Raw genomic sequence first — 22,311 nt, forward strand, 5'->3', positions numbered from 1 at the left:
CACTGCTGGCTGCAGATCGCTCTCTGTGAAAACTGGCTTTCACAAAATGGAATTTTTGAAGTGCTTTCAAGTCCCATTAGCTTCCAATGAGGCTTAGGCTACTAAGTGACTGAGGTGCACGGAGAAATTTTATCTGTAGCTCCCATGAGACTGACCAGCGCTCTGACTGGCCTTCTATACCACCGCCTCCTACATTTAGAGGAGTAAGCAATAGATCATCCACAGGATGAAGAGCAGAGGAGTACCTGTAAATTCCCCATCTCTTTCCAAATGTAAAAAGAACATAAGAACATTTGGCCTGTAATAAGACCTTCACAAGGTACAGTAGTCATAAGCCACAGCACTATTGTTTCATGAAATATATGCAAATGTTTCACAGACAGCTGAAATTAGAGAAAACCACTGAACTCCCAGTTTAACATGGAGATGTTTCAAAAACATCCCTTGAGCAATGACAAAGCTGATAATTCTAGAGATTTTTTTCTTTGAAATTGTTCAATTCAAAATCTAGATAATCAGCTTTAAAATAGATATTCTATATATATATGTGTATGTGTGTATACACACCAACTGTTGCCTACAGCTGGATCATTTCTCTTGTTGGCATTTCCCCTGATCCTACTCTGCAGTGCTTCTGTGAGTAGTCAGAAAGTTTTATGGGTACGTGGTATTTATTCTCCGGAATATCACACTGCGTTTTATTTATTGATACAGAACTAACCAGGCTGGAACAGCACACATCTCTATGCATTATTTCATCTGTGTTACGGTGCCATCTTGAAATCCTAGTCTGGGACTGGAGCTCCACTGTAGTGGGAACTGCCTTGCATATTAAATGCACGTGAGTACAGACAAGGTGTTCATGCCTCTCACAGTCGCAGTCTAAACATGCCTGGAGAGACAATGGTAGGGGCAGAATGAATCGGACAGGTTTGGTATAATACACAGCAGTCACAATATGCCAGCTCCCTTGCCATTTCTGAATAATCCTAACTGCCCCTTCTCCACATTAGTATTCCACCATGTTCAGAAACAAGCCATTGCTGCACTTAAATTTGCTTTTAAATCTGAGACCAGTTTTGTCAGGTGCTATTTAAGACATTTTTGTAATGCTGGTAGCTAATGCTACCAGCTAACTTTCCATCTAATAAAGTGTTCACACTTATTGACTGACATTTCTCCATGGCTAAATTTCCAATACTAGCTCAGTTTGTTCTATATCAACAAAGTAAAACGAAAATGTCGTATGATTTTTCAAAGAATAAATAGCATGTTCCCATAACACCTTTTGATTACTCACAGAAGGACTGCAGATTAGGAACAGAGGAACTGCTGGCCACAGAAATGGTCCAGATTTATCCAGTTAGCCTGAGATTAGGCAAAGCTGAATGCAATAAAAGCTGTGTACATAGTACTGCTGGCTGTGTCTGTGTCATAATACCATTCAAGAAAGTTGCTTTTTCAGATCTTTTTCTGATCTGATCTTTAAAAAAAAAAAATTAAAAAAATCATATTAAACCAGTATAATTGAAAACCTCTTTCTTTCATGTGATTTGTTTGCTACACAATAGGAATGTTATATGGTCCATTCTTCATTAACATTTTTTCAGACTACAGTGAATCCAGTATCTTCCAAATTTTGCACTACAGCAATAGGGATAGACCACACAGCACCCCTGGAGGCTAGGTTTTCCCTAGTGAGGGCTGTGGGGTTACATGAACAAGGCCAGAGTCTCAAAGCTTTACCTTGCACAGCTTTTAAGGGAGCACTGCTAGGCAATGACTTGCAGAAAGTGTTTCATTTTTTTCTGCTGTGAAACAGGAATACTTTGAGTAACTGTACTTGTAACTAGAGGCCCTGATCTACTTTCCAGTGGAGTATACTGGCTACATAGCAGAAGTTGGTCTCACTCACACATGGACTCTCTTTCTCCATATGCCCTTTTGACATTTAATTGCTTAAGTACAGTCAAGCATGTCAGCAAAACAACAGGGGACTCCTAGGAAACAGACACAGACTCAAATTGAATCAGATCAAGTAAAAACATGAGATGTTGGCTCCCCATCTGAAGTCAAAGCTCTGACTGGAGGATTATTTCAGGAGCCTTGAGCCTAAAACCTGATCTTTGTCAAAGCAGTCCAACAGAAAGCTTTAGTTTAGCTGAATCAATGCTTTCCAGTGTGAAAACTTTAGTTTCTGACTAGTGTATTCTTTTAGTTTCTAATCTGTGTATTTTTCTCAATAAGGATGACTTACAACATGGAAATAGAAATACCTATAAATCACTAAATAGTCCATCTGAGCTTGGGATGACTAACAAATACGGAATTATTTTATGAAAAAAATACGCTCCCTGTAACATTTTCCAGATTGCAAGTCTTAGGTAATTGATTTGTTGGACTGGGCTCTTCATATCAACTTGTAATGCCGAATCAATTTTGACGATGGATGAGAACTTAAGATCATTTTATCCCCTTCACTAGAAGGTTCCTTAGGGAATGGACAAAAGAACCTAATTAGTCTTTTCCATTTCTACTTTCTATTTTCATGTTGAGTCAATCATAAGCATCGGGATATAATAAAATCATCACTGTTGTTCAGCTCAAAAATACGAGTTGATTCTGGCTACTTGTTTCTTTTATTTTTCCCCAAGGAACTTATTGTGAAGGAATGTTACTCATGCTTCTGAGTAAGATATTCACATGCTGTATTCTTTAAACTTGTGCTGGAAGTTTAAGTGTATTAACACGAACACTCTACCCAGATGAAAAAACAAGACAATTTAATCTACATTAAAACTTTAATAAAAATGCTAGCAAAACCTTTTTTTTTTTTTAAATATTATCCTTATAGGTATCTCATGAGTGAGATATATCACTCATGATATATTTTTCTAGTTAAGTCTGGAGAACATTGGTAATTTAATTTCTTCCTCAGTCAGCTTAGTATTTTTTAACATATCTCAGAAGTCAGGGAAATACTCAAAACCCAACAGATTTTAGACACATCAAGATGCATGTGAAGGTCATTAACAAATAAATGTGTATTGGTTAATTTTCCTTTTAATTTCAGGATAATTATGGTAAAAATGAAATCTGCCTGACAACAAATTCTCTCAGCACCATTATTTATTACTACTTTGAGAAGCACACTGGTTATTTTCAGCATTTCATGTAGGGAAGGGCAATAATAATGTTTTAATTCTGTTTTTGGTTATATTTTAAGGGGGGCTGCAATATGTGATGTATACTGTAAACAATGAAAGCAATTCTAACATGTGGTCTGGATATATGCTTAGTACAACTGCACGTAAGAATACAGATGCACAGGGAAAGAAATTAATCCAATAAGCCTGGTTTTTTTTCTTCTTTTTTTTTTCTTTTTTTTTTTTTCAGAAAGGCAGTGCTTCAAAATCACCCAGACTGTCATGTGCATTGGTGGCATTATCAATGTAGAGATTTCAGTTGCCACCAAAGGATATAGAATAGAGAAAAGATGACAGGTTTCAAATATTTTGATATAGTGAAGGGAAAAATAAACTACCTTATTTGTTTCTGATACATTTGTTTCTGAAAAACATTCTGTTTCTGAATTTGCTGCATCCTTTTCTTTCAGCAAATGAGAAGACCAAAAGCCTTCTCAGACCTGCTGCTAAGCTTCCTCTAGGCTGCTGAAGACTGGCTGGAAAATAGACTTCATAGACAAAAAGATGCTTTGACTGTGTGATTTTCCTGACAAACTGCATTTCTCTGCTCCCTCTTCTGCCTTAGCATTAGACTCTGTGACTGACAGGCCTGTTAAAAGTACTCCATCAAGAGTGCCGGATACCTTCCGCATCAAGTCCAATGTATGGTTGATTCGTTATTGAGGATGGACACCCTATAATCAAACGTCAGCTTTTCATAATTTGCATCCCCTAAAAGCATGGACAGATGAGGTACATTTGTATAAATCTTCCTTGGACAAAAAATGGATGCACGGATAGTGCATGATCTCAATAATTAAGAGTTTGAACAGCAGCTATAACAATAAATGTCAACTTCCTGAATGTCCAAAGTGTGTCTGGCTCACAAGAACAGTTTGCTCAGCTCTTGAGTTTCAGAAAGATCATAATTTTTTGTTTGCAGAACATATTTTATAATCATATTTTTAAAAAGAAGACAAATATATTACTTTTCACAAAATCTTCTGTTTTCTGTAATACGACCTTGGGACGTTTCTTTTCGCCTACACGATTCATCTATTTGTCTACTTAATTACTGTAGTCTCTCATTTTTCTTACTACTTAATTCAGCTATGCAAAAGTCTGTCATAGGTATTCTGGACTGACTTTACAACACAGAAATTAAACCAGTATCTTGTCCTTGAGATGGAGTTCTAAAAATGCTCTGAAGACCTTTATATCTGATTTCTGGCTGCTCAATCTTTGTGTGGAAGAGGATAGAAAGATCCTCTTCTTCTCTAGATCCTTTTTCTTCCTCTCTAGCTTTGACAGTGGACATAAAAATCATCAGCACTAGGCTCTGCCTAGTATTGGATCCATCAGCACTTTTCCTGAGATCATCCTGTTCCACTTTGTCACCACACAAAAACTTTGAGAAGTAACACACTGCAAGAGAGCCTAAGCCAACTTTGGATCTGTTAGAAAACCACGCTAGCTCTGCATTTAGAGCTTTCTATGCTGAATGGAAAGCAACAGGGGCAACTCATTCCCTATACTGTCGAAACTACTAAAGAGATGATTAATACGAAGACAGAAAAATATGGAGTCATGAAAATGTTGAAAGACCAACTGTTCTAACACAGTTATCATTAAATTTCCTACAATAAACAAAGAGGCGGGGAGAAACTCAGCTATTCTCAGGTAACACAATGTGGCAACTGTTCGAAAGTGATGACTTTGATAGTTACCAGTTTTTACTACACATTGTGAGAATCATTGAATCACAGAATGGTTTGAATTGGAAGGGACCTTAAAGATCACCTAGTTCCAACCCGCCTGTCATGGGTAGGGACAACTCCCACTACACCAGGTTGCTCAAAGCTTCATCCAGCCTGGCCTTAAATACTTCCAGGGATGGGGCATTCACAGCTTCTCTGGGCAATCTATTCCAGTGCTTCAACACCCTCTGAGTAAAGATTTTCTTCTTTATATCACATCTAAACCTTTTTGTTTAAAACCATTTCCCCTTGTCCTATCAGTACACCCCCCGATAAAGAATCCCTCTCCAGCTTTCTTGTTGGCCCCTCTTAAGCACTGGAAGGCCACTATAAGGTCTCCTCATAGCCTTCTTTTCTTCAGGCTAAACAATCACAACTCTCTCAGTCTCTTTTCATAGGAGAGGTGCTCCAGCTCTCTTATCATCCTCGTGGCCCTCCTCTGGACTCACTCAAACAGATCCATGTCCTTCTGTTGGGCACCCCAGAGCTGAATGCAGTACTCCAGGTGGGGTCTCATGAGAGTGGAGTAGAGGGGCAAAATCACCTCTCTCAGCATGCTGGTCATTCTTCTTTTGGGGGATCCCAGGATACGGTTGGCTTTCTGGGCTGCAAGCACACATTGCTGGCTCATATTCAGTTTTTCATCCACCAACATCCCCAAGTCCTTCTCTGCAGACTTGCTCTCAATCCACTCATCACCCAGCCTGTATTCGTGCTTGGAACTGCCCTGACCCAGGTGCAGGACATTGCATTTGGCCTTGGTGAAGTTCATGGACCGCCTCCCAAACCTGTCAAGGTCCCTTTGGATGGCATCCCTTCCCTCTAGCATGTCAACTGCATTACATAGCTTGGCGTCATCTGCAAAATTCCTGATGGTGCACTCAAATCTCATTGTCCATGTCACTGACAAAGATGTTAAATAATACTTGTCCCAATATCAACCCCTGAGGAACACCACTCATCACTGGTCTCCACCTGAACATTGAGCCATTGACTGCAACTCTTTGAGTGCAATCATCCAACCGTTTTTTTTTCTACTGGGTGGTCCATCCATCAAATCCATGTCTCTCCAATTCAGAGAAAAGGATGTTGTATGGGACAGTGTCAAATGTTTTGCACAAGTCCAGATAGATGAACCTAGAAAGGTTCATCTGAAAGGAGAACTTTGTCTCCTTTTGTCCTCAACACTAGTATAAGTATCAAATTTCAAATGCTCTTCAAAATATGGGATTGTTATCATCAGCCTCAGCTGAGAAATGGTAGTAAGACAGCTCTGGTGAATTTGCCATATGGTTTCACAGAATAACCTGTAGATATCATTTCCGTATGTAAAGGGTGTATTACTTCTGTATGCATTTGGGTGTGAAAAAAGGTAACTGCTTTGAAGGATGTCTCAGAAAGCCTTGCCAATTCAATGCAGCACTCAAGAATGGGTTTATCTCCTTCACTGAAGATGTATGGCTTCAACCACTTTTAATGTTTTGATGATTAGGAAGTGAAGAACACCATTAAACATAGTTGAATCTTCAAGATTAATATAGGGGTACAGAATTCAGTGACTTTGTGCATATATCAGAAAATCAGTCTGACTATCCTACGCCGTGAAAAAAGACAGCATGTATAAAGCTGAAAAATTGTGTAGAATTATCTTGCTCTATTGTTTTTCAATTCTCCCTCAAGTAATTTCAAATGCTAATTTTCATCTGGAGGCTAAAACCATGGCAGCAAAAGTTTCTCTGTAAAGATAAGTGTGGAGCTTCCACACTGCTGTAGTTCTGACAACTTTCTGCTACATAAAAACAAAAAATGTGCCAAGGAAGTTGAGTACCATTATTCAAAGCAATATTTCTGCTTCAGATGCCTGAAAGGGAACTTTCGGTTCGAAAGAAAATGTATTTTTGTTTCTGAAAACCCTTATTAAAATGTTCACACAACATACACAGTAGTGTGTGGAAGAAAGATGCATTTTGCAGCAAAGAGAAAGAAAATGAAAGGGGTTATTACAGTGGCAAGTTTATGCTGCTGCAGTGAAGACTGTATAAACACTTCCATTGTAAATATTTATTTTCAGAAGTTTATAACTTGTACTTAAAAAACTTCTGACTGAAACTTGACTTGATATCTGTCTCTATAACCAGCAATATACAAAGTGAAACAGTTTAGTATCTGCTTTACAATTAAATACAGACAAGACGGTGAAAGGCTTAATTGAGGCATTAAATCTAAAGCTTCTTTATTTTAAAAAGTAACTTTTTACAGTCATTAAGTATGCTCTGAAATACTTGCAAAAAACATCTTAGATCATGTTCCTGGGTGTGCTGCAACAAGCAGAGAGATTCAGTGAGCCTGACCCATGAGGATTATTCAGAAGTCAGAGATGCTGAAATGAATGTACTTCATATATAAAGACATACAGCTTGCATGTGAGTATCTGCTGTTTCACACATGATTGATCTGCTTGAAAACTAGCCCTGGTAGAAATAACAATGAGAGATGCTGTAGCACTGTATTAACATTCATTTGTCACTCATAATTTACATTTGCTGGTGTAGTGGTGGAGGAAGCATTACAAAGCCATTGATAGAGACTTGCTAGAAGAAGCTAAGTCATAGCTGAATTAACTAGGTGAACTTCAGAAGACAGAGAACATTTAAAACAAAAAAGATTTTTCCTGCTTGCTAATCAGGGTTAGACATGCAAGATCAACAACTGCCATCCGATAATAAGAAAATCCAGCAGTATGTGTGGAACTAAGTACAGTACAGATATTCAACATATTGCTCCCAGTAAAGGACCTGGTTAAAATTCATTGATTACCTAACTCCTGAAAAAAAAAAAAGCTACCAGTAAATTGAACAGATCATAAAAGAGCTTGACATTCTGCTATAAAATAATTTTAAAGAATTATATCCATGGGAACGAGGGATACATAAAACAAAGCACAGATTTTTAAATTGCACCTGCTGGCTGGTTCTGCATGACCCAATATTCTGGCTTGTGACAAGGGATTCTTTTTAATCATGGTGTCTGAGGTGTGGATCCCATCTGTTGATGCCAATTATAGCAGATCACCAAAAGTCTTTACTAGCTGTAAATTCAGTCTATCAGCCACGTTACACTTACCACATAAAAGAAAAATGATGTTACTTTTCCAATCCAAATTGCACACTTTGTGTACATTACTTTTACAATGGAAGCAAAACCTTTTTTGATTATTAGTTGAGAAAGTCTCCATTAGGTATGTCTTTTAAAAAATGCTTCTCTCCCTTATTCAAATTAGCAGCAGATTGCTATGAATACCAAGGTGGAAGATACCAGTCTGTGTGTCAAACTCTGGTTAGTAAGGAAGACAGTAACACTTTAATAAACAGGTGATTATGCAACTCCCAGCTCTGTTAAAAGCAGATTGGTAATCTATTACAAACTGATTAAATTTGCCACTTTTTCACTTCAAACAATTATATTTGCTCATTAACACTTGATATGTTGAACGCAGCTTAAGAAGAACATAGGAGAATTAAATATCAATCATTCTAACTCCTCAGAGATTTAAAACTGACTCATGTAATGATGTTTTCCTTCAAAGAACAATAGGCATGTGCACCGGTGAAAGATGTGGTGGAAGAGAAAAGGAAGAATGGGAAAAGCTATTTTAAGACTGATGTAAAGTAGACGTCAAGGGAATTAAACGCGTAGCTTAACTGTTGTGCTGTATTGATGTGTTTATACATATCTGTGTGAAAATGTGTTCTAAAACAGAGCATGAACATCTTTGGCTGTATCTGTGAGCTATGGCACACGACAGGCTTACTAGCATGGAAGACATACAGAGGCAAAGTCTTTTTGGCATGTGAAACAAATACCTTTCCTTTCACAGTTAATACAGAGCCTTAAAGGAGTTTTAGAGATTATTCCCAGTTACCTTATCACCTTTGCAAAAGGCAGAGACTGCTGTGCAAAGGCTTTGTCAAGAAGCTTCGATGATGAGAATAACACTAACTAGTCTTTACACAACTGCATCTATCACAACATTGCAGACAGTCACATATTCTTTACATCATGGAAGATGACTTGTTTCTACTTCTCTTATTCTCCTTCTTGACTAGACACTTCTCCTTGCCACCATAACAGGAAAAAGGTGTGGCTAAGAACCTGTTGTGACTCGCTAGTGGATCTGATACATAGACTTTCAGTACAGTATTGCATCCAATACTTGTCTTTTAAAACCTAGAGTACAAAACCCTCAAGCTTGGTATTTGTTATTCAAGTATTGTGATGAGTGATAATGCTGCCTTTAAACCTGCTTCAGATAGGAATGACATACCAAAAAGCTGTCAGAAGGATCTGTGGAACGTTCTGATGAAAACAACTGTATTACACACTGCAAGTAAAATGCCAGCTATGTATCTTTTCATTTTAGGATTCAGCTAAAGGTGAAAAACAACAGCACCATCAAGTAAAGGTTAAATGGAACAATCCACTTCTCAGAAAAGGAGACTGTGAAGGCCTAAAGTGAATTAAACACATGCTCTATTTTTGTCCTAGTTTACTCTCTTGCTTATATGTAGAAAGATGTGGTGGGTGGCTAACAGAAGTGAAAGATGAAGCACGTTTAATGGCTCAAGGTCTAAGACCTCCAATTCTAATTCTGGTCTAAAATTGTAAGATGGTGGTAAGGCTGTTCTGCATCCTGCCCCCCTGTCATGTGAAGCAATAGCACCTCATTTGGGACTAGCCAGAGCTAGCAGTACAGAAGTAGAAGTACAGAAAGAAAGAGAGATGTAGCCTCCCATTGGTAAAAGTAGGGACTGGGGGCTGCAGTGGAGTTTTTGCCCCCCTTAGGGTGCAAATGAATTCACAATAAGAGCTCTTACTTGACAAGGCCAACTTTTTCTCTGCATTGATAAAATGTCATTAAAAAGTATATATCAATCCTAAATCCAACACATGGTACAATTATTCCGAGTATATTATTCTCAGTACTCTAGCTGGAACTCTTAGAAGGCTGGACATATATTGAAATAATGTACGTGGGTGTAGCTCAACTTCTTCAGGTCCATTGAAAAATCCAGGAAGCTTTGTTACAGAATACTTACTGCAGAGGAGAATCCCTCTGAGCAGTGGAGGAGCGATCAAATTGTCACACGTATGCTATCTTAGCATATAGGCAAGAGTCTGGCATGTTGTTCAATACTATGATCAAGCAGTCACAGAAGACTCATCTTTCCCACCTGTTACAGCCCTGAACTTGACCAAAAAATATGTAAGAACTGCATCAGAATGGGCAAATATATCTTGTTGGTTCTTGTTCACAAACAAACTTTTAAAAGATGGTCTGTAAAATTCTCTCTCTAGATCCTTTTGAAGAATTGCCCTGCAAGAGCAATGTGTCTTTGGGTCCTCTACTAAAACTTGTCAAATAAAGTATTTCCCAGTTTAAAGACCTGAAGCCTAGATATCACTGAATACAAGAATATACATTTTGTTATAACTGTTGTCACTCTGAAGTTTACTAAGTGTTTCCCCCTTGACTTATTTCTTTTTTCATAAGTAACAAGATATTGAGTAACTTCGGCTAAAAAGGATGTATTTTGCTTTTCTACACAAAACCTACTTGAATACAAACATAAAGGACTACTTACTTGAAATATGTGAAAATAAGATAGTAACAATCCAGTTTGCTTGCTTTTACCTAGGTGTTTGAACCTATTCTGTCTTGAATACTGACCTCTTAGCTTCTCATAGCAAAAACCAAAGGGTAAGACACTTACCTTGTGTAGCAATGTAGTGATTCGGCCTATGATAACCCTAAAATAAATTGGAAAAAAAATTATAAGCACCTTGTCTGTTGCTATTAGTGAAACTTCATTTAGAGTAGTTTTCAATAAAAATCACAACAGTAAGAGTGACATATTAAATTCAGAATTTCTTTCCAGCAGGGGAAGAGCAAGAGAGAAGGGGAACAAGAAGCAAATGTGTTTTCTGCGAGATACTGAAGTTGCATCCTTGTACATTAGGGGACAGAAGTAATACGTTCTTTAAGTCTCCTGTTGGATCTGCTGAACACGAACAGCACGAAATCCTCTCTAGCACTTGCAGCTAATAGTGTGAGATGCTCATGAAGGCTGATACATACCTTCAAGCTATTGCTATTTACTGAAAAGTCTGTCCCTTTTTTAACAGCTAAAGAATGCTCGATTTGCATTCAGCCCTGAAAAGGGTGCTGGGATGTTCACTCTGTCCTCTGTGATTTGTTTATGATTTATTCCTGAACATTAAAAAAGAGGGCAAATTCTTTGACTAAATGGTTTGGTATGAATAAACTTGTTCACCTCTAAATGGGAAAAACAAAGCAATTCTTTGTTTCTCTGATGGCAAGAGCAACTTAAACACAAGCTGGCTGTGAAATAAAGACTAATACTCCATGGATCTTCACAACATTGAATAGGTTGTCAACAGGGAACAATACCACTTTTATTGTGTTTGAGTTTATGATGTGATGGGAATGTCACCAAAGGTTTAGATCATGCACTAGTATGTTGATAAATTCAGTTATACCACTTTTAATCTTTCTGTAATGGTTAGGTACCATTGTCAGTCAACAAAGGCAAGAATTTAAAGCTGAAGCTTTCATGCCATTGCAATTTCTCTGTAAAAGAGCAAGAGGGACTGTAGTGAAGCAAAGTGGGAAAGACTCAAAGCGATTGAAAATAGTATGAATATTAGAGAAAACATAACAAAAATTATAGAACTGATTTTTCTACATGTCATGGAAGCAAAATCTGGAATTCTACAAACTGGGAACTCTTCGGATAGCTACGGAGTCGATTTTTTTTTTTCTGCTGTGTGTTATCTAATATCCGTAGTGGCTTGGATTAAATGATTCAGTTTCTCAGTGAAAAAAAAAAAAAAAAGCATTGGGAAAAATAGAGTATAGCCATTGCCCCCCCCATTTATGCACAAAAAATTCATAGTATTAACACGTTTATTCTGACAACACAGCAACAATAACTCCATGCAAGTGAAAAATAGCATCTGCTTCTGTAGTAGTAAACAAGAATTTCCAATGGAAATCTGACTAGCAAGATTATAAATGAAAAATGCTGTGTTTTATGCTCAAGTTGCTTTTGGAAGATGTCTGCAAACCTCCAAACTTTGCAATGAAGCCATCTGCTGGGATGAGGGAGAGATTTTTTTTGTTCTCACCCATTATGTCTTTCAGGGCTATACTCTTTCCATACTCCTTCTTTTCTATTCCTCTCATTATTTCCATAGGCAAAAAAGGGTTGCTATGCTGCTATTTTATCAGTATCTACAATAGGCTATTGTGCAAATTCTTCTTCCTCACATCTTTTAATATTTTAGAATGAGAAACAAATCTGACCCAAGAGCACACTAGTAGCCTAAAATGAGAACAATCCTGAATGTTAAAGGAAGTTTGAAAGTTAATTCAAATGTAGTCCTTCAATGTAAACTCTCTCTTTTTATGACAGAGATTACTCCCTTCAGATTTTAGTGAGATGTCTTACTAAATGCATTTCCATATCTGCCTTTAGCTTCTGGTGGATGTATTGTTCTTTCATACAAAGAGGGGCTGAGCAGAAATCTAAGTTTCACTTAATGGTTCCTGAGTGTACTAACAAACATCAATTGAAGGAGTTATCCTCAGACTTACAACTTCAGATTGCTAAAACTGAAGTAAACCTACTTTCTTGTACAGCTCAAGTTCCTCTAGTACTCCGAAAAACATCTCTTACATTCCCGTTTCATACTGGTGACTAAATTTAACTGTGAACCATGACACCATTTTTCAAAGATGTCACTGCTGAACAAGAAATCTTTAGCAGACATTGTTTCTTATGAAGCAACACTTAGCCAAACATTAGCATTCCATGTGAATAATAATAATCTTTGCTAACCATAGATTTCTGACTTTAGACAGTATTGACTTTCTAATGATTTTCAATTCTACTTTTGAGTTCATTCTTTCAACCAAAAACACCTTGTCTCTTAAAGAATTTATTCTAATGTAAAACATTAAGTTAACACGATGCAGAATGAACAAAGAAGCCACCTTCAATAATTAAACAGCCTACATATTTAATGAAATGTCTTGCTTGCATTAGAAGTACTGGTTAACAGCTGCAGAATATACTTTGAAGGCAACTTAAAAGTGCAGAGATGACAAGAGATTGCAAATCCCTGCATTAGGCATTACAGAGTTTTGTCACATTAATATGCAAACAGCTTTCTTTTAAATGTGGAATGATGCCAAGTTGTTGACAGAAAGTGAAAATAACATTTTGTTAGCCCAGATAAGCACCAGCAGGCAAAGTAGCCATACAGTGTTGCTGGCAAGATTTCAGTCTATTGGCAGTTTGAGGAAATAGCTCCTTTCATTTGCCTATTGACAAAACCTTTGAGGCCTTTTTTTTCCTTTAGTGAACACCTAGCTTTCAAAGAGAGCACTTTCCGACAATGTTTAGCAGCTGATATTAGCTGTGATATCTACTAATAGAAATTATGAATAATGCGAGAATAATAAGAGCTGACTCTTTGAACACAATGCTAAGTTTGTTGACTACATCAGTATACGCACATCAATATAATTTCCATTGATGTAATCGGAGCTTGTTTCACCTTCAATGGGCTGCAATCTCACTCGAGAATGGTCATCTGAAACAGGAACAAGGGAGAGAAAAAAAAGCAATTAAAGACATTCAGTAATGAATATGACATCAAAATCTTACTTTAAAATCAAACTAAAATCTCATTATTGGCGACTTCATGATTGTTTTGTTGGCCATGAAAAAATTGTATAGACAATGAATCTATATTTGCAATTATTATTATTATATTTTGCCTTAATAACCCCCCATACCTTTTGTCAGCAAAATAATTAAGTTGTCTAAGTTTTACTCATTTGGAAATGTTTCTGCCAGTATTCAAAATAAGCTGGAGTCATTCTACAAGACATACTGCTACCTCACAGCTTCTAGAAAAAACTCATTATGTTTACAGTAAGGGAGAAAGCAAAATGAAGTAATGATGAAAAACAAGCAGTCAGATAATGACTTTGTCGCTGAATTTTGCTCCATGGTGGCCATCTGTATCTGTCCAGGAATCCTACCTGTTAGCAAACACTTCCAACTCTAATTTCCAAATTCCAAACCAAAACACCAGGGCATGAATTTATTTCTTGTCAGATGCCTCATTTACTTTATGATGCCACAGCGGTGATTAAGAAGTGCTAGAGGCTACATCCACCTCATAAAAGCTTCTCAGTATGCTGGTAGGGCTTTTTCTTCTCTGAGAATTTGGAACATGCTTCTCTTGGTTCAAAAGTGACCAAGCAGAATGGCTTCTCTAGAATGCCACACAAGTTGTTGATAAAACAATATTTTAAAGAAATTTAAGGGCATGATGTCAATGATCTCAAGGATGGAGACATAGAAAATAGTTTCTTTACTGCTGCTTTATTTACAAGTTCCTCCTGCTAATTAGATACCTATATATTATTTTCAATGGCACTTTTTAGCTGACTTACAACTGACTACAGACCTTATTGATTGTCATTATTTTCTTGTAAAGGAAATAAGCATTAGAGCACAAGAGAAACTTGCCACCCATGTTCACAATAGCTATTTTTTTTTCAACCTCAAAAAAATCCAAAACGATAAAAAAAAAGAATGAAAGAACAAGAAGGAGTTTAAAAAAACAATTTTTTTTTCAGAAATAGCATAATATTTGCCCATGTTCTGCAGGAGGAAGGAGAGGGCAAGTGGTTCTTAGAATAACATTGTTTCAGAATTATAAGTCAAAAGATTTTCAAATGGATGAGTAGGAAAGGAAGAGGAAAATTCTTGATTTCAACCTCTTTTATGATCTAAGTCTCATTGACTACAGATCTCAGAGCCTAGTCTGCTTCCGTGGGATTCCCCAGGGAGAGAGCAAGGGCATACATAGCTGTAAACCAAATATAGTAAATATATATTTTTTGCAGCTTTGCAGCTCTAGATTCTACACACCTAGTATATCGCTAGTTTATTGTGATTATTTCAGCCAACAGTCTTTGAGAATGAGTTTTTCCAAAGAAGTTGGGATATTCAAATCAATTAAGTTCATCAGGTCATCCTTTTCAGCTGTTTTATTCAGTTTTCAAAGACAAAAAATTTATAGAGATGTGATCCTCCATTACATAACCCATGGCTGCCTGACCTTATCAAGCTACTCTTATACAAGTGCTGTGCTATTCTCTGCTTAATTAAGCTATTTATCAGTTTCTTCAGAACAGAGGTTCAGCTCACAGGCCCTTAATTCTAAAAGCCCATCTTACTTAAGAAAGATACTACATTAGGAACTTTCTAATCTTCTGACATGGTTGCTGTTTTTATGGTTTTGGGACCTGATCCAACTTCTACTGAAGTCAACAGACTCCAGAAGTTAACCTAGATTGGTTTCATTGCTCATCCATATTTTCATCATTTCATGCATCATTTCCTTAAAAGCATTCTTACCAAGACAACTCAGGCTAGTAAATATCTCCACTTTCATATTTCTTGGAGTACTTAGGGTCAGATTTAATTGTCCAAACACAAGCACTCATGCCATTTTACACAGCCCAGGATATGGAATGGCACGAATCCCTTGTGGGAACTGTCACATTTTTGGTCCTGCACAGATGTCCTAGGTCACCTGAAATGGCACTGCTATGTTTAGACAACTAAATCCTGTCTTTAATGGCTTGTGTTTCAATGAATTCCATATTGGGCAAACCAAGCTTAAATTTCCCATTGAGTAACTTCTTAAAAACGACAACTTCCTGTTATTTCTTTTAGACTGATTTATACCACTGAGTAATACTCAGCACTATCCTTTATTATTATTATTATTACTTTATTACTTCTATTATTTACTCTATTCTTTCCTTGCAATTATTTTTGCTTCAGATTTTGCAAAACTAAGTAAGTTACTTCATAACTGTATCTTCATATGACCTTTTTGCCCTTTTTTTTCTTCACATACATCCTGCATTCTCACTTAAGTTTCTGGCGATTCTTCAAATAATGGACAGTTCAATACCCATTCACTTGCAGTGGAGCTGGAGTGACTCCCTTTTTTATTGCTTTGAAAACTCCAGTTAATTCCTTGGTGCATGGCAACACATTTTAACCTGAAAAAAATTCTTTAGTCAACAACAAAAAATTCTTTCTGTGTGTACGCCCATGCTTATGTCAAGTAAGCTTATGTCTTAGTACGCGTAAGAAGTAACAAAGCCAGATATTCTTCAAACATGTACAATGATTTTAAATGGCCTCTATGTTAACTGTGTAGATTTTTAGGTTATTTTGTTCCTTTATACTTTAGCTTGCTCTTTAACATTTTTGTAGCTTTTAAATACTCTCTTTTCCACTGTTATTTTGTTACCCTCTATCAAATTTAATTTTGCACTGATCACTTAAGCTTTCAAAATGAGTTATGTTAGAATTCATTTGTCTTTATAGAAGGCGATAATAGATAATTAATATGCACATTTTAATCTTGCTTCCGTCGCGTTACCTACAACATGTGTATGCCAGTCTGCAGACTGTGAACTCTACCAAGCCCCTTGAGTAGCCAGTTGATTAGCATGCCTAGCCAATGACACTTTCTTGGGAAGTGCCTTGCTGATTCTTTGCAAATCAAGCCTTTCAGAAATGTCTCAGCTAAAATCTTTAGCTGCTTTTAAAAGCTGTGATCAATATCCTCTTCTCATGTAGTCAATGTTGAGTTAGGTAAAAATAAATACATAACCCCTTCCATCCTGAAATTACCTCAAGATCTCTCCTGAGGAAAAAAAAAGAAAGATTTTAGCAAAATCCATGCATAAACCTACACAGACACAAATTTTTTCTTGAGTAAAAAAAGATTCATTTAGCAGATTCATGCCATTTTTTTAGTTGTTAATAAGAAAACACAAAGCCTTTTGTGTTCAATAAGGGAGGAATATGTTTTGTGTAGGGGACTGGACTGGACTGTGGTCATGATTCAGCTTGTTGAACAGAGGCTCACAAGTTGTAGCTACTTTGATACAGTAGGTAGGGCATGCTTGTAGCCAATTAAATGCACATCACTTGGGTAATGTAAAGCATGTTGCCATTTTGACAAGTTCATGCATTGCTGGTAGCTTGGTGCTTTTGTTTTGGTTCCCTCAGAGAACAATAATGACTACAAGCAATAATGTAACAACAGTATCTTGGGGAAAATTTAAACAAAGAGGATAAATGGACAGAAAAAGCTACATTAAACTCTTTACAGAAAAAAATATACATTTCACTATAATCATATACCCATAATCTGTGGCATCTAAACTATCTGTATTTTTAATTCTTTAAACACAGCATAAAAAGGCAATTTAGTAAAATTCTTTAAAAGCTAAAGCCAATACTTTAAACAACTATCTGGGATGAATTTTCAAAAGTGGACTGCTAAAACTGTACTCTTGGACTCTAAGCCAAGCAATCATTTATCAGCAGAAAACTACACAAAGTAATTAGACAGTTAACTACTTCATTTGCATACATCTATTTAACAGATGACAAACTGTGGACAGTTTCAGCCTCTCTTTTAAGATACTGCCCTTTACTCTAATTAATTTTAATTTTGTATTTGTATTATAGACACATAAATAGGAAATGTTACTGATAATTCCATTTAACTCTTTCCCTTTGCTAAATACTGATGACATTAAAAGTAAATTGAGATCCAAATGATCACAGTAACATTTGCCCTCTCAGAGAGCCTTCAGTATTACTTGTAATTGCCATTGATTTGTGTATCTAATATCTTTTACTTGTTTTCCCTTTGCTACTCATCACTTCCTTTCCTCAGACATACAGCACTATCAGTCTTGTGTTTACTTCAGCCAGAGGGAGTCAAAGCAAAAGGCAATGTATTATGTGACATTAAAGAGGTGACTGACAAAGCTAAACACTGACTAAGAGAGAAGACCTATTGTTCACAGGCTTGGACTGGAAATAAAAAGTTCACAAAGGAAGAGTAAACATAAAGCTGGAGAATGCTCTTCGATATTCTTTTTTACGCCTTCAGTATTTTTACTTAAATGAGGATAGCCATCTAATGTATTGCTATATCCTCTCAAAATTACAAGTTAGTTACACTAAAGTTTGATTGCATAGAAACCAAAACCATGCCTAGTAAACCATGAAGAGTAAATGCCTTTACATATGCTACAGCCCATCATGATATTCACATTTCCCTAGATTTCATTTATTTATTTATTTTTCAGTAAGTACCATTGTATTTTCTGCCTTGGTGTTCATTTACAGCATCTCTTGACACAGTGTTTTGCAATCGCATAATGCTAGATTTAGGGGTCACTTGCCAAAGCACACTCTCATCCTCTAAAGTTATTTGATTATCAGTATACCGAATCTTCATCAAACTTAGCAGTTTCAAATAAAACAAACATACCCTGTTTTTTTCCTTAGATTCCATCTAGCATTAAGAAGGTAAGTCAGGATGGCTGTCTCTGCTACCAAGGAACACTTAAGCAGCAGTATTGTCCATTCCTACAACATTCAGAACCATCCAATCATTCAAACATCCAATGTCAAGAGATCAACCCATGAGACCATGGGTACTCTTCCGCTAAGCTGCCAGGAGCAGTCTGGGAGCTGTCAGAGTTGAGCATTGGTTAAAGATGTCATTCTCTATTAGCCAAATGTAGATCACAGGATGGGAGGTATACAGGAGGCTAGTGGAGAAAATGCATTAAATCTGACAGTTTTCTCAAAATAATGTAACTCCTTCCCTCACTTTTATGTTCTTAATTAGGGAAAAGCAATATAAGCCTGATGTGAGCAAGAGGCTGGTGGCCATTCTCATCCAGTTCTGAAAGGAAGTTAACACAGTGCACAATTATGTTGTCAACACTTACATGCAATGATATTCCCGTATCTATTTTTCATTCTGTTCTCATCTTTCTTAGCTGAATCCCACGGTGCAGACTGTCCTTCAAAGAAACTCTAAAAAAAGGAAGGGAAGTAACATTAAGAAATGCATGCAGCGACAGTTGCCTTATGGATAAACCAAGGAGAAGGGCAAACAGTACTCCCAGGTGTTGTTGTTGAAGTGTCATTTAACTGATTCTTTCATTGAGCAAAAATACAGTTCTCCTATTTAAATGGTTTTTACGCATAGCTCCAAATGTTATCTAAAATTTGCCAAGAGATTATTTGTGTAACAGCAAGAAGAATTATTTGCATGTGAAATGCTAGTGGACTTTTCCAAAGTTGCATGCTTGCAACACTAACAGTCCTTCACTTGTGCTATCCAGATTCTTTGTGTAGTTCTCTTATACACACAGCTGAAGCTGAAATAGCTCCATCATCAGTACTGGAGTTGCTCCAGTATTTGAGTGCACAATTACACACTGTACAAACAGATTTTATTTTTCGTCATATCCACAATTTTTGGTTACTTCTTGGCAGATATTTAATGCATCTAAACATATTTTTAAAAAGTTGGATTCAACTATCATGTATGTGTCTTTTCTACAAATACAATTTATACCAGCAAGATGATTTTTTTTGTCAGAGAATAAAAATATGATTTTGTGAAAGATATAATCTATCTCATATTCACACAACTTTTGTGCTACAGTTAACAAATTCAATAAAAATGAGAAAGTTGAAGGTGCTCAAAATATATATTTACATTTACATAAAACACAGAAGCTAGCAAAGGGGCAGTAAGCAAGCCTGTGACATACAGCATTTGCACAATTTCTTAATTTATGCACTGCATCTTTAAGTCATTTAATGTAGATGCATTTTATCCTTTCATATTGAAACATTCATTCTGAGGTAAAAATATTTACTTGCCAAATGAACCAGTGGAATTCTACCAGGACAATGGCAGACTGTAACTCATGTTTTGGTATTTCCACTGGAATGATCAGTAAGATTTCATCTTTGATTCAAGAGGAACAAGAATGCACATGATTTACTTTTTCAGTATCAGAAGTCAGAAACAGCTAACTCTCAAGCTAAACAGGGAAAAATGTACAGAAGCTTGGGCCTCTCACAAGACCTCAGCACTTTCTGAGTGGTTTAAAATAATGTCTGTGAATAGAGTATCAGTGTCTTTTGCCCTCATACTTAAAATGCATTGTTGCTCAAATCCCAGAGATACCATTAGTAAAGAGAATAAAAGTCAAAATAAACCCTTGATCTCTTGCTGAAGTTAATAGAACATGGGGACATTTGATGTCTAAAGTAAGTTTTCTTTTAATATGTTCACTAGAGTGGTCATTTCCAACTTATGAGTTGAAAACTCCTGGGAATACAAGGATTGCTTTTAAAATATTTGTAAAGAATAACTTGAGAAAAACAGAAACCTTGCCAAATGGCTTCAACTGGTTTGCCCTACATCTCTCTGCACTTCCTTAGAACAAATTTAAAGGTTTATAAATTGAAATGACTAAAACCCACTATTATTAGTAAGTTTCTTCTTAATCATGGGACATCGCTATTGGGTATAGCTCTGAGAAATGCAGTTACCTGCCAGGATAGAGAAGTGGAACCCTGTAAATCTTAAGATGATTTACAACTTCGTTGCTGTTTGCCAAAATTGTCAGTGATTATCTGATTATTTACTGGCCAACGGTGTCTTAAGCAAGCCCTTCAACCCCAGAGCACCCTCAACTCAAGCTAGATGGAAAATAGTTTTGCAACAAGTCAGGGCACACTGAACAAGGAATTGCTCTCCATGGGCAAAGACAATGACCGATGTCGCAATTTCTTGCAAAGTTCATACTTACTCTCAGACAACACTGGAAGATGAGCAATTAACACAGTTAAGGCAAAATAGAAATGGAAATGTTCAGCAACAGAGCTCCAAAGGCACAACAAACAAAATAATCGTTCATCCTATCTAGACCTTGGCCAGCTATCTTATTCAGGATTTTGCCTTTCAGGCAGCTAAAATGCAGAAAATTCTAGTTTTCTTACAGTCCTTCTCCTAGAGGCTAGTTCACAGAATGGATCCATAAGACACTGGCCAGCAAGTGGTTTTGGGTTTAACTCACTAAGCGTTACATGTGTTGTTACAGAGGAGTGTTAGAGAGGAAGAGCTACAGCTTCCAAGCCTACACCTTGAAATATGGAGGGCCCAAATATACTCCCAGGGACTTTCCCCTTCTCCATGTCCCACTAATGAACTTTCAAAAAATTGGTTTAAACCAATCGATTAGACTAAATCTCTAGAGACAATGAGGAAACTTTTGTATGGTGTTAAATTCAGGGAAGATCTATGATAGGAAATGTACTGGTTTGGGCAGTTCATCTGTTTCTCATCTGCAAATGTATTGGTTCAATTTATTCCACCTGTTTGGAACTTCAGAAAACAATCTATAGGGTTTAATGAGCCCTACAGATGAAATATCTCCTGATAATTTATCTGCAATGTAGATAATTTTGTTCTTTAGAATACATCTGTATCACATCTTACACAGTAATGAAAACTAGGAGACAGATTTACATTTCCAGCTCCTATACATTGACTTCACTTTCTTTATTGAACATGTATTATAGAAAAATAACTCCAGATGTATGTGTGTGTATAGATCTATATAAATCAATAAATTAGTGGCTGAAATAAAATCTGTCACACAGGGAAAATAAACTTTAAGTAGATCCATTTTTAAAAATTCTTTTTGGGATACACACAGGTATTTCAGTGGGAAGTGTACAGAAAGGATAATTTGAAAGGAGAGGTATTACAGTAGGAAAGCATAAAAAGAAACAGTTATTGTAAAAGACAGCTGGAGTGTCATTTCCTAAATTCCCCATGTGCTACTGTTACACAAACTGCAACAGAACGATAATCCACAGTGAATTATAAGGAGAAATCCCATTTGTCCCAGAAGTAAAGAACAGAGCAGATACCTCGTAACAGATGATCTGTCAAGATCTTTCCTTACTTGTGAGAAATATGCGTTTCATTGCAGAATTTTTTTAACGTCTTTCCTGACATATCACTCTCTGGGGACACTGCTGCACAGCAGTCCGCACATTATCTTAGTGGCTATTCATTCTAATTCATCCCTTAAAGTTTCTTAAAAATGTGCAATATTAGGAAGAAATACGTTCCCAAACAGCTTCATTCCACCAAATGTCTGGCAAGGGCAATGGACAACTGAAAATGTGTGTAGGACATTTCTCAAATGATTTAAAATACATATTTCTTTAACTCAAATCACACAAAGCCTTGGCTACCCAGCCCCTGTGATGTATTTGAAAGATGAAATACTTTTCAAACCAGCTGTTGTTGTAGCAAGCATTTCAGTATGCAATGTCTACTGTCAT

At 36.7% G+C, this 22,311-nt stretch overlaps 1 protein-coding gene across 5 annotated transcripts in view; it reads right to left on the minus strand.

Annotated features, from left to right (window-relative positions):
- PTPRM (protein tyrosine phosphatase receptor type M) overlaps window positions 1-22,311 on the minus strand; it is a 476,211-nt gene that overhangs the window by 42,103 nt on the left and 411,797 nt on the right. For all 5 annotated transcript variants that reach the window (XM_050708960.1, XM_035564162.2, XM_035564160.2 and 2 more), the window contains 3 exons: window positions 18,882-18,969; window positions 13,542-13,618; window positions 10,714-10,750 (listed from right to left, as the gene is read on the minus strand). In XM_050708960.1, coding sequence (XP_050564917.1) covers window positions 10,714-10,750; window positions 13,542-13,618; window positions 18,882-18,969 — 202 coding nt within the window. The remainder of the gene's footprint in view (window positions 1-10,713; window positions 10,751-13,541; window positions 13,619-18,881; window positions 18,970-22,311) is intronic.

This window comes from Cygnus atratus, chromosome 2, assembly GCF_013377495.2.
Source record: "Cygnus atratus isolate AKBS03 ecotype Queensland, Australia chromosome 2, CAtr_DNAZoo_HiC_assembly, whole genome shotgun sequence".
Classification (NCBI taxonomy): domain Eukaryota; kingdom Metazoa; phylum Chordata; class Aves; order Anseriformes; family Anatidae; genus Cygnus; species Cygnus atratus.